The 17,811-nt window shown below is 36.3% G+C and overlaps 1 protein-coding gene across 3 annotated transcripts in view; it reads left to right on the top strand.

The window, feature by feature from the left end:
- Window positions 1-17,492, top strand: part of LOC8258060 (serine/threonine-protein kinase TOR) — a 40,866-nt gene extending 23,374 nt beyond the window's left edge. For all 3 annotated transcript variants that reach the window (XM_048372054.1, XM_048372053.1, XM_048372055.1), the window contains 20 exons: window positions 9,359-9,499; window positions 9,601-9,729; window positions 9,853-10,018; window positions 10,163-10,377; window positions 11,039-11,245; window positions 11,764-11,877; window positions 11,957-12,160; window positions 12,758-12,838; window positions 13,914-13,988; window positions 14,080-14,146; window positions 14,234-14,394; window positions 14,530-14,703; window positions 14,833-14,961; window positions 15,047-15,130; window positions 15,695-15,756; window positions 15,829-15,901; window positions 15,988-16,122; window positions 16,392-16,565; window positions 16,646-16,911; window positions 17,219-17,492. In XM_048372054.1, the coding sequence (XP_048228011.1) occupies window positions 9,359-9,499; window positions 9,601-9,729; window positions 9,853-10,018; window positions 10,163-10,377; window positions 11,039-11,245; window positions 11,764-11,877; window positions 11,957-12,160; window positions 12,758-12,838; window positions 13,914-13,988; window positions 14,080-14,146; window positions 14,234-14,394; window positions 14,530-14,703; window positions 14,833-14,961; window positions 15,047-15,130; window positions 15,695-15,756; window positions 15,829-15,901; window positions 15,988-16,122; window positions 16,392-16,565; window positions 16,646-16,911; window positions 17,219-17,237 (2,676 nt within the window). In that variant the 3' untranslated portion in view covers window positions 17,238-17,492. The remainder of the gene's footprint in view (window positions 1-9,358; window positions 9,500-9,600; window positions 9,730-9,852; window positions 10,019-10,162; window positions 10,378-11,038; window positions 11,246-11,763; window positions 11,878-11,956; window positions 12,161-12,757; window positions 12,839-13,913; window positions 13,989-14,079; window positions 14,147-14,233; window positions 14,395-14,529; window positions 14,704-14,832; window positions 14,962-15,046; window positions 15,131-15,694; window positions 15,757-15,828; window positions 15,902-15,987; window positions 16,123-16,391; window positions 16,566-16,645; window positions 16,912-17,218) is intronic.
- Window positions 17,493-17,811: the final 319 nt, after the last annotated feature.

Here is a 17,811-nt window from a genome sequence, read left to right as displayed (position 1 = left end):
TTATTTTTGGACTAAATTATGCTAAAATATTGAAGATATAAACAAGTAAAAGAATTTTAATTAGACACAAACTAATGTGTGCTAAAAACAAGATTTTACTCTAATTTGATCCTTGAACTTATTATTAAGTATCAAACTGATTTTACGGTATAAACGCTTATGACCTCCCCCTCTATGCCTTGCGGTAATGATTCCTCTGGCGTTACGGCCTTTACCACAACGATGCTGTCCATAGATCAAATTATTTCGTGTATTTTGTGTATTGGATTTCACTTAGACTGTTCTGCAAGAACAGTGCTGCCACAGTGGTGCACCAAACTAAAGAAGATCAAGTATATCTCAGGATGATCATCTTCCTAACGATCCTCCTAAAGATGATACTTGCCAGGAATGGATTCGAACTGATGCATGTTTATTTTTGCAAATTAGAAATTCTATTGATGCCGAGGTGATTAATTTATTTACTCACTGTGGGACCGTCAAAGAGTTAATGGAGTACTTGGAGTTTCTATACTCTGACAAAGGGAATCTTTCCTGTATTTATGACGTTTGTAAGGGGTTTTATCATGCTGAGCAACATGGCCAGCCACTTCAGGCTTATTTCATGAATTTTAGGACCTATTAAGAGTTGAATGCAATATTGCCATTTAGCCTTGATGTAAAAGTTTAGCAGACTCAATGTGACCAGATGGCAGTTATGAGTTTCTGGCTGGTCTTGATTCTCAGTTTGAAGGAGCAAAATCCCAGGTTCTTGCTAGTGCTGAAATCTCCTCATTACATGAAACCTTTACGAGAGTGCTTTGTACATATACCAACTCAATGGCCATTCAGGTTCAGCAACCCAGTGCTCTTGTAAATCGTAACAATGGGATTGAGACTAGTCGTTCAAACCCTTAGACAAGTAAAGGAGGATGTAATAACAGTCGTGATGTTGGGAATCAGAAGTCAGAGGGAGTTGTCTGTTATTACTGCCATGAGCCTAGGCATACTAAATGTGAGTGTCGAAAGCTCCAAAGGAAAAATTTAGAAGTCAAAATCCGGCAGTCTAGCGGCTATCACTGTAGTTCCGGAATCTGTATTTGATAAGACTGTTACCATTTCAGCCAATGAATATGCAAAATTAATCCAGTCTCAGGAAGCACTCAGGAATTCATCTCAGTCCATCTCTGCCATTGCCGAGTTAGGTAAATCAAACACGTGTCTTCTTTCTTCTTCCACCCAGTGGGTTATTGATTCAGGTGCTACAGATTATATGATAGGTAATCCTACGCTCTTTCTACTTTTCAACCACACAACTCTACTTTACATTAGTTAATGGTTCTACTTCCTTTGTTCTTAGTTCTGGCACTTGTAATCCCACTTCAACACGTTATTTAACGTCTGTCTTAAGTCTACCAATGTTCTCCTTTAATCTAGTGTTTGTTAGCAGAATTACTAAGTCTCTTAATTGCTCCATCTTATATTTTCTTTATTTTTGCCTTTTTCAAGATCTTATAACGAAGTGGGTTATTGGTAAAGGACAAGAATTAGGTCTCTATATTTTGAATGTTCAGATACCTTGGCCTGTTGCCTACTCCAATGTTGCCTCTTGAAGCATATTGTCGATTTCCTCATCCCTCATTACCTTTGTTAAATAAGTTGTGTCCTCAGTTTGCACATGTATCGTTTTTAGAGTGCGAAGCATGTCAATTTGCTAAACATCATTGTGTATCTTCTATTCCTCGTGCCAATAAAAGGGTTAGTACAACATTTGAGCTAGTTCATTATGATATTTGGGGTCTGTTATGTTATGTCCAAAACTAGGTTCAAATATTTTGTAAACTTTGTTAATGACTTTTCTCGTATGACTTTGCTTTATCTAATGAAAGTCTGTTCTGAGTTATCACATTTTATTGCCTTATGTGCTGAGGTTAAAGCACAATTTAATGCTTCTGTCAAAATAGTACGAAGTGATACTGCTAAGGAATATTTTTCTCATCCTTTCCAGACTTCTATGCGTAGTAATAGCATACTTCTTCAATTATTTTGTATTGACGCTCCTTCCCAAAATGGGTTGCGAAAAGGAAGAACATACATCTTCTTGAGATAGCTAGGGCTCTTCTCTTTCAAACCCATGTATCCAAATAGTTTTGGGCTGCTGCTGTGTCAACCGCATGTTTCTTAATTAATTGCATGCCTTCTTCAGTTCTTCATGGTCAGACGCCTTACAATACAATCTTCCCTTTAAACACTGTTCCCTATTGACCCTTGCATTTTTGGTAGCACTTGTTTTTGTTCGTGATGTTCGTCAACGTATCACTAAATTAGACTTGAAGTCACTAAACTGTGTTTTTCTGGGGTACTCTCGTCTATAGAAGAGGTATAGATGTTATTGTCCTAGTCTTAATAGGTAATTGGTATTTGTTGATATTACATTTCATGAGCTTGTTTTTTTCTTTTTTATTCCATCTTCTCCTGTAGGTACTACAGAAGATGATGATTTGTTAGTGTATCATGTCACTTGTCAATAGACCTGTTCCTTTTGTTGGGCAATTAAACACTTTGATCTCTTAAGCAACAAACTATGAGTGCGTAACACTGAAAACACCAACCGCTAATGATAAAGATGCTCATCCCATGACATACTATATATGAGTATGTCGTAAAAAGAAAACCAGAACAAACTTGTAGAGATATGACTGAAATACCTCATTCATTAGAGCCTGGAAAATTGATGGTGCGTTGGATAGGTCAAATGGCATGACCCAAAACTCGAAATGGCCATGGTGAGTGCGAAAGGCTGTCTTTTCAGTATTAGTAAGAAACACAAATATTTAATGGTAGCCAGAACAAAGATCCAACTTGGTGAAGAACTTGGCTCCATAGAGTTCCTCTAATAATTCCTCAGCCACTGGTATTGGAAATTTGTCTTCCACTGTTGCTATTGTATTCAACACTCTGTAGTCCACACAAAATCGCCATGTACCATCCCTTTTCTTAACCAAAAGCACCGGTGAAGAGTAAGGAGAATGACTGCTTTTGATGATTCCTTTGTCTAGCATTACTTGGCGCTGCCTCTCAATTTCATCTTTTTGGAAATGAGGGTACTTGTATGGCTGAACCACCATCGGCGAAGTTCCTAGAAGTAATGGAATTCTATGATCACAAGCACTTTGAGGAGGCGCTATCTGGTTCCTTAAAAATGCTGTCAGATTCAGTTAAAACTCGTTCAAGCTCTGTCCCTCTCCACCACCTCAATGGCCAAGTGGTTAATAACGTGATCTTTAGAATGTTGTTTGCCCACCAATTCTGTTCTTACTTTCCAATTAAAAGACATTTTCATCTCATTAAAATTCCAAGAAATGTGTCCCAACAACGGTTTAAGCCAATTAACAACCAATACCACTCCAAACCCCCTAAGTGGTAACAAGAATAAATCTGGCTGAAAAAATTGTGTTTCCAAACACAATGGAATTGCTTTGATAAACCCAGACTGAGAAGCTTTTCCCCATTTGCCACCATCACTTGTAACTCCTCTTTATTCTCTTTGGCCAATCTCAAACGCTCAAACAACATGCTGTCAGCAAAGCTATGAGTACTTCCTGAATCAATTAACACATTAAAAGAAATCCCATTTATTACTCCTTCAACTTGCATGGTTTGTTGAAGATGAACTCTATATATTGCGTGAATTGAGATTGCTGGTTCCTCACATGCATCATCTTTTTCATGGCCCCTGCTAATGGATCGAGTAATTAGACGATTTACTATAAAGTCCAACAGAGATTCTGGTTTATTTGGTTTTCTTCTTTTTCTATGTATGATTTACTATAAACTTCTCGATCTCAAATGTTAACCCTTAATTTGGAAAACATAATCATACTGCTTCTCTCTCTTTCATTATTTAAATATCAGTTTCCAGTACAAAATCATACTCCAAATTAAGAAACTTTGCAAATAAATAGAAAAGATAGGTTGTATTGCTTCTTAATTTACATGTATTATATTGTATATATATATATAGGTACAAACATCACCTAAATAAAGAAAGAACATAATCACAGCTATATAAGAAATCTGCCTATATAAGAAATCTGCCTAATGATTTGCCTAATCTCCTTTAATGTAGCCTAGAATTCCTATATTTACAGCTAGGTCAATATTCCCTATTCCAACACTCCCCCTCAAGCTGGCTGAAAAATATCTCCCATTGACAGCTTGCTTACTAGAAAATCAAATTGTCTTTTCAGTAGTCCTTTGGTAAAAATATCAGCTATTTGTTGAGATATAGGAATATAAGGAATACAAATCAGTCAACTTTCAATTTTCTCTTTGATAAAGTGCTTGTCAACTTCAACATGCTTAGTCCGATCATGATGAACTGGATTATATGCAATGGAACAAGCAGCTTTGTTGTCACAATAGACTTTCATGGGGAGGGAAATAAGTAGTTCCAAATCTTCTAGTAACCTTTTAATCCACATTGCTTCACAAATTCCATGTGCAAGAGATCTGAATTCAAATGACTACTACGTGCTACAACATTTTGTTTTTTGCTCCTCCAGGAAACAAGATTTCCTCCAATAAAAGTGCAATACCCTGATGTTGACCTTCTATCTGCAGTGCTACCTGCCCAATCAACATCGCTATAGACTTCCACTTGCAAATGACCAGATTTTTTAAACATCAGTCCTTTTCCAGGTGTTCCCTTTAGATATCTAAGTATCCTATAGGTAGCTTCAAAGTGTTCTTGGCCTGCTGAGTGCATAAATTGGCTAATCATGCTTACTACAAATGCTATATCAGGACGAGTATGTGACAAATATATAAGTCTGCCCACTAAACGCTGAAACCTCTCCTTTTCAGTTATGTCCTCTGGTTTTGCAGGATTTAATTTGAGATTCACCTCCGTTGGAGTTTCAGCTGCCTTTTGCAACCTAGAAGACCTGTTTCATTTAGTAGATCAAGGATATATTTCCTTTGATTCACAAAAATTCCTTCTCGTGATCTTGCGAACTCCATGCCTAGAAAATACTTTAATGCCCCTAGGTCTTTGATCTCAAAATCCCGACTTAGCTTTTTCTTTAAACTAGCTAATTCATCCTCATCATCACCAGTTAAAATCATATCATCAACATACACAACCAATACTGCTGTTTTATCTTCCTTACAATGTTTATAAAACCTGGTGTGGTGTGTTTGACTTTGATTGTATCCATATTTTTTCATTGTTTTCCCGAATCGTTCAAACCATGCTCTTGAGGATTGCTTGTGGCCATATAAAGATTTCTTAAGTCTGCAAACTTTGTTTTTGCCAACAGATTTTTCAAATCCAGGAGGTGGACTCATGAACAGTTCCTCTTCTAAATCACCATTGAGAAAGGCATTTTTCACATCTAGTTGGTGTAGTGGCCAGCTGAAATTAACTGCGAGAGACAATAAAACACGTATAGAGTTAATTTTGGCTACTGGAGCGAAGGTCTCTTGGTAATCGATACCATAAGTTTGAGTAAACCCCTTAGCCACCAGCCTAGTCTTGTATCTCTCCACATTGCCATCTACTTTACATTTTACAGTAAAAACCCATTTGCAACCAACAGTTTTTTGATCTTTGGGGAGTTCTACCACTTACCATGTCCCATTCCTTTTCAACGCACCCATTTCTTCCATTACTGCCATCCTCCAATTTGGATCATCAAGTGCTTCCCGAATATTTCTTGGAATAAACAGATTTGAGATTTTTGACACAAATGCCATGACTCTTGGAGAGTTTATTATAAGATAAATGATTTACAATTGGATGATTAGTACAAGAACGGGTTCCTTTTCTAAGTGCAATAGGGACATCAAGATCACAATATTCATGTGATTTTTGAGGATTATCAAAAGAACCATTATTTTGAGGAGAATCTTAAGTACCTGAATTCGGAGTGGATTGACTAGGTGCTGAGGAGATGATGAGTTCTCTACCTTTTTTGTGATCCTTTCTCCTTGTATATACAAGAACCTCACGCTCATTATTTGGAAGTGTTTCTTTTTCTGTCATAGATTCAATATTGCTTGACAAAATAGAAGTTTTATCTTTAAAAATATTTGAAGCCACAATTTTGGGTAAAACAATGCTGTCCCATTTATTTTCTTCCTCTAATTGCTCCCCCTGAAGAAAATTCCTGTTGAAATAAGGCTGATTTTCAAGAAAGATAACATCCATAGAAATTATGACCTTTTTATTGTGGGGATTAAAAAACTGATACCCCTTCTTATTTGATCCATAACCAACAAAAACATATTTCTCAGTCTTTGGATCTAGTTTGGATTCATCCTTGTTGCTAGATAAATGGACATAGGCTGTGCAACCAAAAATCTTAAGAGGTAAATTGGATGAAAGACGATGTTGTGGGAAGTAACGTTGAAAACATTCAAGGGGAGTAGTAAAATCAAGAACACGGGTAGGCATTCTATTAATCAAATATGATGCAGTTAAAATAGCTTCTCCCCATATATAATTAGGTACATACATAGAGAACATAATAGCACAAGCCACTTCCAATAAGTGTCTATTTTTGTGCTCAGTTATACCATTTTGTTGGGGCGTATCAACATAAGTAGATTTATGTTGAATACCTTTGTCTTTTAAAAACTTCCCAAGCGTTTCATTGAAATACTCGGTACTATTATCAGTATGTAGGGTACTGATTTTAGTTTGAAATTGATTTTCAATCATAGCGTAAAAATTTTGAAAGATTGTCTTAACATCAGACTTGTTAGTCATTAAAAAAACCCAACACAATCGAGTATGATCATTGATAAATGTGACAAACCATTTTTTTTCCGAATAAGTATGGATCCGTGATGGACCCTACACATCACTGCGAATTAAATAAAAAGGCCTTGAGGGTTGATAAGGCTTTGAATGATAAATGTGCTTATGACTTTTTAATAAAATGCAATGTTCACAATGAAAACAAGAACAATCTATTCCTTTAAATAAAGTAGGAAACAACCTTTTAAGGTAGAAAAAACTAGGATTCCCTAATCTATAATGCCAAAGCATGATTTTATCTTTAACAAAGATAGAACTAACACTACTTAGTCCATGAGGTTTTTTTCATCTTTGGAGGCTGCAGCTTCAAAATGGTAGAGCCCATCTATCATCCTAGCATTGCCAATCTTCCTCCCCGAATTTTGGTCCTGAAACACACAATAGGAGTCACAAAAAATGACACGGCAATTGGAATCTTTAGACAGTTTACTGACAGATAATAAATTACATGCAAGTTTAGGTACATGGAGGACAGATTTAAGAGTCAAGGTTTTTGACAAACTGATTGTACCTTTACCAGCAATTGGTGTGTAAGAACCATCTGCTATACGAATTTTTTCATGACCAGAACAAGGAACATAAGTATGAAATAAACTTGAGACACTTGTCATATGGTCAGATGCTCCAAAATCTATGATCCATGGAGCAGTTAGACTCATAAAGGATAAGGCATTTAAATTTCTACCTGTTTGTGCCAAGGAAGCATTAGGAGCACCAGATGATCCAAAATTAGATTTCAGCAGCTTTAGTATTTGATCAACTTGTTGTGGAGTGAAGGGGACAACTTCAACTTCATTCGCAGAAGGAGTCCGATTGAACTTGCCTTAATGTTTTCCCTTCCAGTTAGCTGGTTTTCCATGAAGTTTCCAGCAATTTTCACGTGTATGCTTTGGTTTGTTGCAGTGGTCACACCAATCACGGGGCTTTTCATCAAATTTCTTCACTTTTCTTGCATAGGATTCAGCTGCTGCTAATGCAGAATTTTCAGTGCTGCTGTTTGAGCCTTTTTTCCCCAACATAACCAGCCTGCGACTTTCCTCATGTCGAACCTCAGCAAATACCTCGCCAATAGATGGAAGGGGCTGTCTCCCAATGATTCGCCCTCTCACTTCATCAAACTCCACATTAAGTCCCATGAGGAATTTGAAAATGCGATCATCTTCTACCTATTTTTTGTAATGATTGCAATCATCAGTGGATTTCCATTCATAAAAGTTAAACAAGTCCAAGTCTTGCCATAGACGTTTCAGAGAATTAAAATATTTGGTGACACTATCCTCACCGTGATGGATTTCCCCTAGTTTTAGCATGATTTCATATATCTGAGACTGATTTCCTAGATCTGAATACATTAAATTGACATTATCCCAAAGTTCCTTTGCTGTTTGATAACACATGTAATTGGAACTTATGTCTTCCTCCATGGAGTTGACTAGCCATGTCATAACCATGGAATTTTCTGCATTCCAAGAAGAATAGGATGGGTCATCCATGTCAGGTTCTTTCTTCTCACCAGTTAAGTATCCACTCTTCCCTCTACCTCGAATATACATACGCACAGACTGAGACCAGCGTAGAAAATTCTCTCCATTCAGCCTAACAGTAGTTATTTGGACTGAATGAGAATCAGATGTGGCTAAGATTTTTTGTTGATTGGATGAAGTAGGTATTTCAGAAGTAGGATTAGTGACTGACCCATCAGATGGAGTTGCAGGCATGGTGGAATTCCAGTGGCTAGATTTTTCTTTGAGGAGGCTAGGGATTTTTTTTTTTTTTTCGGATGGCTCTACTACCATGCAAATAAATAGAAAAGATAGGTTGTATTGCTTCTTAATTTACATGTATTACATTGTGTATATATATATAGGTACAAACATCATCTAAATAAAGAAAGAACATAATCACAGCTATATAAGAAATCTGCCTAATGATTTGCCTAATCTCCTTTAATGTAGCCTAGAATTCCTATATTTACAGCTAGGTCAATATTCCCTATTCCAACAAACTTCCCACTAACTCCTATTCACTCCCTTGTTTATAGGACCAAAGAAGTTTCTTCCCAAAATAATGAAATAACAACTTGATACATATTTACATAGACCAACAAGAAGAAAAGTTAAAATGCATGACAATAACAAACATGTGAGCAACTAAGATGACGCAACGCAACTGAATGATAATATATTTTTCTTCATTGAGATGCTTCTGCTTCTAAGGCTTCTTTTCTCTTTTTCCCATGTGTGAATCTTCGATAAACAAGTCCTTTAAATAGAACCACACCAACTTGCACAAGATTTTTGTTAGCTTGATTTATGTAAATTAGGGTAGGTGAAGATTTATTTCCTGGTCTATAGAGTATAGTCCTGTATATAGACCCCTAATTACTTTCAATGAAAATTATCAAATTTTTGAACCACAATTAATATAATTGCTAAGCATTCTTAGAATTGTTCTAGTAAAGTGCTTCTATTTTAAGCCATTTTGTACAATCAATATATTCATTTTTCAAGTCCTTTCTATTGTTGCTTATAACCTTGATTATAATTAAATATTCAGGTCTGGCAAACTCTTTTGGTTGTAAGAGCACTGGTGCTTCCCCCAACTGAAGACATTGACACATGGCTCAAATTTGCTTCTCTTTGTCGGAAAAATAATCGAATTAGTCAGGCTAGATCAACTTTGATTAAACTCTTGCAGGTCAATGGTGGTGCTTTTGGATGGAACCAACAAAGATGTTAGTTATTTTTCTTGATTCGCACTTGTCCTTATTGGGTTTCTTTTTTCATTTGCCTATTCAGTATGACCCTGAGAAATGTCCCGAAAATGTGAGATACCATGGGCCTCCTCAAGTAATGCTCGCATACTTGAAATATCAATGGTCACTTGGGGAAGATCACAAGAGAAAAGAAGCATTTTCTAGACTACAGGTACGGATACCTTATTTCTCAGTTGGTGCATCAGTTTTCATGAGCATCCACTGGTACTAGTATGATGAGATATCTATTATGATTTAGTTGCATATTTTTGTTGGATGTCAAATATTGCAACAGAATTTGGCGATAGAGCTTTCGAGTTCCCCAAATATTCACTCTGTTCCACCTTCTGGTTTAATGAGCGGTACAAGTTCAAATGTCCCCCTTCTTGCTCGTGTCTATCTTGAACTTGGAAACTGGCAGTGGGCACTTTCTCCTGGACTGGATGATGATTCCATACAAGGTGGTTAACCTCTCAACCTTTCCACCTTAAAAAATTAAACAAAGTTATGATGAAGAAGAAGTTTCTGTCTATGGAGGAAAAAAATGCTCAAGTAAAGTTCAATCTTTCTCATGGTTTTTTTTTCTTTCTTTACTTTGGTTGTAGAAATCCTTGCTGCATTCAGGAATGCCACACAGTGTGCAACAAAATGGGCCAAAGCATGGCATACTTGGGCTTTATTCAATACAGCAGTGATGTCTCATTATACTCTTAGAGGGTTTCCAAGTGTTGCTTCACAATTTGTTGTTGCAGCTGTCACTGGGTATTTTCATTCAATAGCTTGTGCAGCAAATGCTAAAGGGGTGGATGATAGCTTACAGGTAAAGGATTTCTTTGGATGTGGAGCTGCTTGCTACTTGAAACTCTTATAGATGCAGCCAAAATAATGCCATGTCATTTATTTTAGTAGAACTTTTTTCTGCAGTCTTATATTTCTTTTCCTTAATACTTTTTTTCTTAAAAATAAGAACTCAATAGAAACTTAAGGTTTTATTTTCTATCTGAAAATAGCAGAGATTCATGTCAAGCTTTGATTTTAATTTTATGTCAAGCCAATTTGATACAGATATGGATGCTTTGATAGAAAGAAATGTTAACATACAGCCTGTTTTTGGGAAAGGAAAAATATTTGGAGAAAGAAAATATTTTAGGAAAATAGAATGGAATAGTGTTTCTTCTTGTCTGGGAAGAGAAGGGAAAATTATAAACAAGAGAAAGGGAAGGAAATGTTGGTTTATTTTCCTTTGGGACCCATATTTCTTAAGTCATTTTCCTGAAAGGCAAGAGAGCTCTAGAGGTTGATATTTTTATAGAAGTTGTATTGATACCAGAGAGGGTAATCTTCTTCTAATAGTGGTAGAAAGTGGTGCACTATATCACATATCATTTAAGCCATTGTTTGTCCTGTCATATTTGGTTGCTTCTTATTTTATTATTTAGATGGTGATTATCCACTCTTCTGAATTGTGCTATCTGCTTCAGGATATACTTCGTCTTCTTACTTTATGGTTCAACCATGGAGCTACTGCAGAAGTTCAAATGGCACTGCAGAAAGGATTTGCGCATGTTAATATCAACACATGGCTGGTTGTGTTACCTCAAATAATTGCCAGGATACATTCAAATAACCATGCTGTGAGAGAACTAATACAATCACTTTTGGTGCGAATTGGGCAAAGTCATCCCCAGGTTATTTTCTGTTCTCCAGTTTAGTATATTAAGTGGTTTAGGTGGAAAGATTCGATGAAAGAACTGAAATAAACATTCCTGTTAGGTGTGTAGGGCTTTGGAACTGTGCTTGTCTGAATTTTGTAAATTCCTATTGGAATTCTGTTCTGCACATCTTAATTTTATGCATTAGGATGTAATGCAATTTGAATGTTGAATGAACAAGACTATCCACACCTTTCTCTCTTTGTTATTATTTATTTTATTTATTTTTTTGTTTGTTTTACTTAGATCACTTGTTCGCTAATTTGAATTCCCTGGTATCCTGTAAAAAAAATACATGTCCTGCATTTTGCATTATGAAATGATAATAATGCTTTTCCATAGCATAAATGTTATATTATTGTTTGTTCTCCTTTCGAGTGTAAGATATTGTCTTCTGTCCTTTGAATGTAAATTTCAGTAAATTGTAACAATATACAACAGTTATCCAAGGAAAGAAATTCCTAAATGCATTGAAATTGCACATTCTTTTGCAGGCACTTATGTATCCTCTTCTTGTAGCATGTAAATCCATAAGCAATTTGCGTAAAGCTGCTGCTCAAGAAGTGGTTGACAAAGTTAGGCAGCATAGTGGTGTACTTGTGGATCAGGTTAATCACTTAGTCAACTTCTAATATTTATTGATTGTTTGATGTGCTTTTGTTTTTCTTACAAGTCCTTTGGATGCAGGCACAACTTGTATCAAAGGAACTAATCAGGGTTGCAATACTTTGGCATGAAATGTGGCATGAGGGACTGGAAGAAGCCAGTCGCTTGTATTTTGGTGAACATAACATTGAGGGTATGCTGAAGGTCTTGGAGCCTTTGCATGAAATGCTTGAGGAAGGTGCTATGAGGGAGGATACCACCATAAAGGAGAGAGCATTCATCGAGGTTTTATGCATATGCCTATACTAGTTCTGTTATCTTCTTTTTCTTACTTTGGAACTATTTCGGATCATAAACCATCATTTGAATATGAAGTGTTGGATCCAGCTGTCTTCGTCTAACAATTAACAAGGATAGCCTCAGATCTTAAGATTATTGGTTAACAAGGATTTCTATTCTGTGTGGATTACTTAGGAGATTTATTTATTTATTTAATATGGTCTCATCGAGAGATTTTTGTAGGCACCGTTTTATTTCTTTCTATTATCTAGTTTCTACCTGCATATATTTGGCTTCTCAACATGTCAATAGGGCAGACCTGCAGATTAATTTATTTCAGTCACCCCTTTCTTCTGCTTCATCTGAGTCTCTTTGACATGATATGTTGTGCTCCCTATTTTTCTTTTTTGTTATATCTATGGCCCTATGGTGCTATGCTCCAATCCAAAATTCCACGCCTTGAGATTCGTCTCAAAGAACTTTCTCCTCGTGGGACATTCATTTGTCAATTGGGATCTTCTGTTTTTCTTTGTTAACCTATGATTTCAAAGAACTCTGTGATTTTACAAGGTAGTCTAACAGTTTCTTGTTTTGTTTTTATAGGCATATCGACATGAATTGTTAGAGGCTTGGGAATGTTGCATGAATTACAGGAGAACCGTAAAGGAGGCTGAGCTTACCCAGGTATAGCAACCTGATGAATTGCAGTAGATGGTTCTTTATTTAAGTTCCCTTTTTCTAGGGTGAAGAGATAGTGGCACCTTCTTTTATTGTGTGTGTATGAATGCATGGACCTGTATCCATCTGCTCAAGGATGTCAGAGTTAGGTACCTGATTGCACTGCATTATTTCTCTCTTTTCCTGCCATTTTCGTTTTGGTCTCAGTGGTCATTGGAAGAACGCGCGCCATTTGAATCTGTCCTCTTGTGTTTATTGTTTCCCACTTAGTCCTTGGATGCTTTGATAATAGCTTTATGTCTAATTGCATTTTATAAGGACTTCTCATCATGTCCAAGCATTTAAGGGATCAGTCACATATTTGTGTGCACAGTTGTACAAGTTCTTGCCCTTGGTTTAGAAGTCGATTCTTCCTTCTTTTTTTTCCCTTTCTTATTACTTTTTTAGGGCTCATTTCTCTTTTCTGGTTGTATTCGATGGATACATTTACGGTCCAATGACCCACTAAATGTCTACTGCAAAGTTGTGTGATAACCCTCCATTAAAAATGGCTGAATGGTGCACCACATTTAGGTTCATCCCGGTAGGAAAAAGCACTTCTTTTTAGCTGAGGCAATTGGTCTCTGCATGTTGCAGCTTATAGGATTAAATAAAGAGGTAGTTACAAAAAAGTGCATTGTGCTTGGACTCTTTTCACGTAAGGGTCTATGGTTTTTCTCTTGATATTTTGGGGTATGTGGTTTCAATTTGTTGCACTTTAATGCCCTACCAACAAATATTTTTAAATTCTATGATCTTGTAGCAATGTAACATGGATTTTTAATATTAAAATTATTTATTAAGTGGTTTAGTATAATACTAACTGTAATAAACTCGTAATAAATAAAATGAACATGTAATTTTTAATTATTTTAAGAATAAAAGAAGTTATTTTCAAAATGAATTATAATATTTGTAGGAGTATCCTAGTAGTTAGTTTGATAGTAATGAAAGTGTTTTTATTGTTGAAGATCAATTTATATTACTGTTACATCATTATTGAGAATCAGGTGATAAATTATTTGAATTCTGTTTTGGTTAGGCATGGGATCTTTATTACCATGTTTTCAGACGGATAGACAAGCAGCTTCAAACCCTTACTACCCTGGACCTGCAGGTAAGAAGATTGTGTTTTATCTTTAGTTTTTTGTTTTTATCTTGAGTGTCTGACAATGAAACTAACTTTACTGTGCTGCTTTAAAAAATAGTCTGTTTCTCCGGAGCTGTTAGAATGCCGTAATTTGGAGCTTGCTGTTCCTGGGACATATCGTGCTGGTAAGATTAAATTCACTGTTTCATGAGAATGTTCAGTGGTTGCTTTGCATTTTTAAAACTAATTTTAACTCCCTGTTCATATATCAGATTTACCAGTAGTGACAATTGCATCATTTGCACGCCAGCTTGTTGTTATAACATCTAAACAGCGACCCCGAAAGTTGACTATCCATGGGAGTGATGGGGAAGATTATGCTTTTTTGCTGAAGGGACATGAAGATCTGCGCCAAGATGAACGTGTGATGCAGGTAGTCTCTTTTCACTGTTTTTCTGCACTGTGTGGGTAGATGAGACTCTTTTGCTCCTGTTGCTGATGTCTCTTGCATCCATTTTCCACTCATACCTTTGGATGGATAAAACTTCTGGACTTCCACATATTTCAGCTATTTGGTTTGGTAAATACCCTTCTGGAGAATTCAAGAAAAACTTCTGAGAAGGATCTCTCTATTCAACGGTATGATGTCATTCCATTATCTCCAAATAGTGGGTTAATTGAATGGGTTCCACACTGCGACACCCTACACCAACTCATTCGAGAGTACAGGGATGCCAGGAAGGTATGCAAGATCTTACTTGCCAATGGATGGGTCCATTGTATATTCTTATATAAAGTAGATGGTTTTGTTGTTATTCGTTGTTTGAAGAAGCTATAATTAATTTACTCACATATGTTCCAATGGTTTCAGATTACTTTGAACCAAGAGCACAAATATATGCTCAGTTTTGCTCCAGATTATGATCATTTACCACTCATAGCTAAGGTGGAAGTGTTTGAATACGCTTTGCAAAATACTGAAGGAAATGACCTAGCAAGGGTATGGAAGGGAATATATCCCTTTGTTATTGTTTTTCTTTCACTATGAATGTTGTTCAAGGTAACATCTTCATGCTTTGTGTCAGGTTCTTTGGTTAAAGAGTCGCACTTCTGAGGTATGGCTGGAGAGGAGGACAAATTATACAAGAAGTTTAGCAGTCATGAGTATGGTAAGTGTTTATATTTCATATTGTCACGTCTTCTATGATGAAATTTAAGGCCATCGCTTTGTGAAACTTACAGTGATATTCAGTATACAACAATCTGGGCTGATAAGCCTTTGGTTATCTTATGTAATTTTGTACCTAATACATGAAAAAGGAAAATGAGAATGCTGTTTCCTGTGGTATAACCAAATCTCTGCTGAAGGGTTTGGCCCTGTGTTTAGAAGCATTTTAACTCTTTGCCGTACATGCATTCTTAAGCATCTTCTGATGATCCAAAATCATAAGCTACCCCTGTTGTTGGATTATTCTGAAGAAAAAATTCTAGAATACTTTCTGTTGCATTTGTGAGATGAATGAAAATGCACATAGAATAAGTAGTTGGGTCCTACCTAGTCAAATAGTAGTGACCATCTTGCACCCTTGTCCCAGTCCAAGGTACTGGTCAATGGAGAAAATCAGGGGTTCTTTGCCTTGTATAAGTCTTCCTTTCATTGTCTTTTTACTCCTTTCATAGTTCTTTGTACTCCTTTCATTGATAGGTTACTTTAAACATTGTTTTTGTTTCAGGTGGGTTACCTTCTTGGCTTAGGAGATCGACACCCAAGTAACCTGATGCTTCACCGCTATAGGTAGGTAGTGATCAGAAGAATGTCATGTAAGTTTTAATCTATGGATCTTATCTTATGTTTTTTGTTTTCCAGTGGGAAGATCTTGCACATTGACTTTGGAGACTGTTTTGAAGCTTCAATGAACCGGGAGAAGTTCCCTGAAAAGGTGCAGTTTTTAAAAATGATGCTCACTATGGCCTAATGTCTTGTGCTTTTAAATGAAGTAAAGTTGTATGAATTTCTTTGATGTAGGTACCTTTCCGTTTGACGAGAATGCTTGTGAAAGCAATGGAGGTTAGTGGTATAGAAGGCAATTTCCGCTCGACTTGTGAAAATGTGATGCAAGTTCTTCGGATAAACAAGGATAGCGTTATGGCCATGATGGAGGTAGGATTTGAAGTGGCTTATTCTATTTTATGCTTTTATAAGCCATGTCACTAGGAGGAGCCAACATACAATAATTGGTCAAACCTTGAAAGTGACATAGGTACTGGCTAAAAATCACTACAAATGCAGAGATTGCATCATTCTTTCTAGAAAAACATTGACCAGAGTTTTTAGTTCTCCATGCTTCGGCTAATGAAAGTTTATGATAAATATACTTGTTTACCAGAGTGGGTGAATAAATTATGTAATCTTGGTTTTGTCTTTCTCAGGCATTTGTCCATGATCCTCTCATCAATTGGCGTCTTTTCAACTTCAATGAAGTTCCCCAAATGTCAATGTTTGCAAACACTCATGCTCCTGCTGTTGTAAATGCTGAGGAATCTGCTCCAAACAGAGAGCTGCCGCAACCTCAACGCGGTGCTCGTGAAAGGGAACTTCTTCTGGTATCACAATATCTGAAATAACAGAAAGTTTGTCATGGTGCTATTTTATGATGTTCACTATTGGAATTGGGTTTGTGCAGGCTGTTAATCAGCTTGGTGATGCTAATGAGGTTTTGAATGAGCGTGCTGTGGTTGTTATGGCGAGAATGAGTAATAAACTCACTGGACGTGACTTCTCTCCATCATCTTCAATTTCTGCCAGCTCTATCCAACATGCAGTAGACCATAGCTCCTTAATTTCAGGAGATACTCGTGAAGTGGATCATGCATTATCTGTTAAATTGCAAGTTCAGAAGCTCATTATACAAGCCAGTTCACATGAAAATTTGTGCCAGAATTATGTTGGGTATGATCTTATAGCTTTACCTTTCTTTAATTTTTGTTCCTCTTGTTTCATATCCATTTCTAGTGTTATAATGAGTTGATCAAATCCCAGCTTCTATTTATTCTGGACTGGCATCTAGTTTTAAGGTCAATTCTTGTTATACAGAGACAAAAAATTTTATCTTTTTCCTTTGCTGGAAAATTCTATTTAATAATGCATAACTATAATTAAATAGAGGTCCAATGAAACACTTGATACTTTCTTTGCCCCAAAATGTTGGAAGTTTTAGTCTCTAATTGTTGCTGCCTTTGTCTTTTACCTATTTCAGGTGGTGTCCTTTCTGGTGAAGTCGATCATATTGATTGTATAATGTTGTACATAGCTGATTCATGATCCGACCTTGAGGGGTTCTGGTTGGCCTTCTTTAATGTAAAATTTTCTATATAAAGCATCTCTAATTTATACTTGTATAGTGGAATAGGAAAATCCAAATCTATCCCCTAGTACAGCTATTTAGCCAACCGTCTGTATTGCAGGTAATTCCTCTTTAACGTCATTTCTTGTACATTATATATTATATATATTTTTATTTTCTTTTGAAATTTTGCTAGTCTATGTGATCTTGCTCTGTTGATATATCAGGGCCCACTTGAACAAGGTATGAATATCGAACTGGATACTTATACAACTTGTGTGACTTAGACCCAATAATTTTTTATGTATCCTGAAATTACAAAAGCATCTTAGTGGGAATTTCCACTCCTGCATCTTTTCTGTTGAATAATATGTTTTGGAGCTTTAGTTGTTTAGCAGCCATTACTTTGTTCTTTTTGATTGCCTTCTAGTGCTCTTGGCTACAAACATGATTCCTCCTAAATGAGGTTACTTATCCCATTTTTCCTACTTTTTAAAGGACCTTGG

The sequence above is a fragment of the Ricinus communis genome, chromosome 3 (genome assembly GCF_019578655.1).
Source record: "Ricinus communis isolate WT05 ecotype wild-type chromosome 3, ASM1957865v1, whole genome shotgun sequence".
Taxonomy (NCBI): domain Eukaryota; kingdom Viridiplantae; phylum Streptophyta; class Magnoliopsida; order Malpighiales; family Euphorbiaceae; genus Ricinus; species Ricinus communis.
The sequence above is the reverse complement of the archived record's forward strand: the minus strand, read 5'-3'. Positions and strand labels throughout refer to the sequence as shown.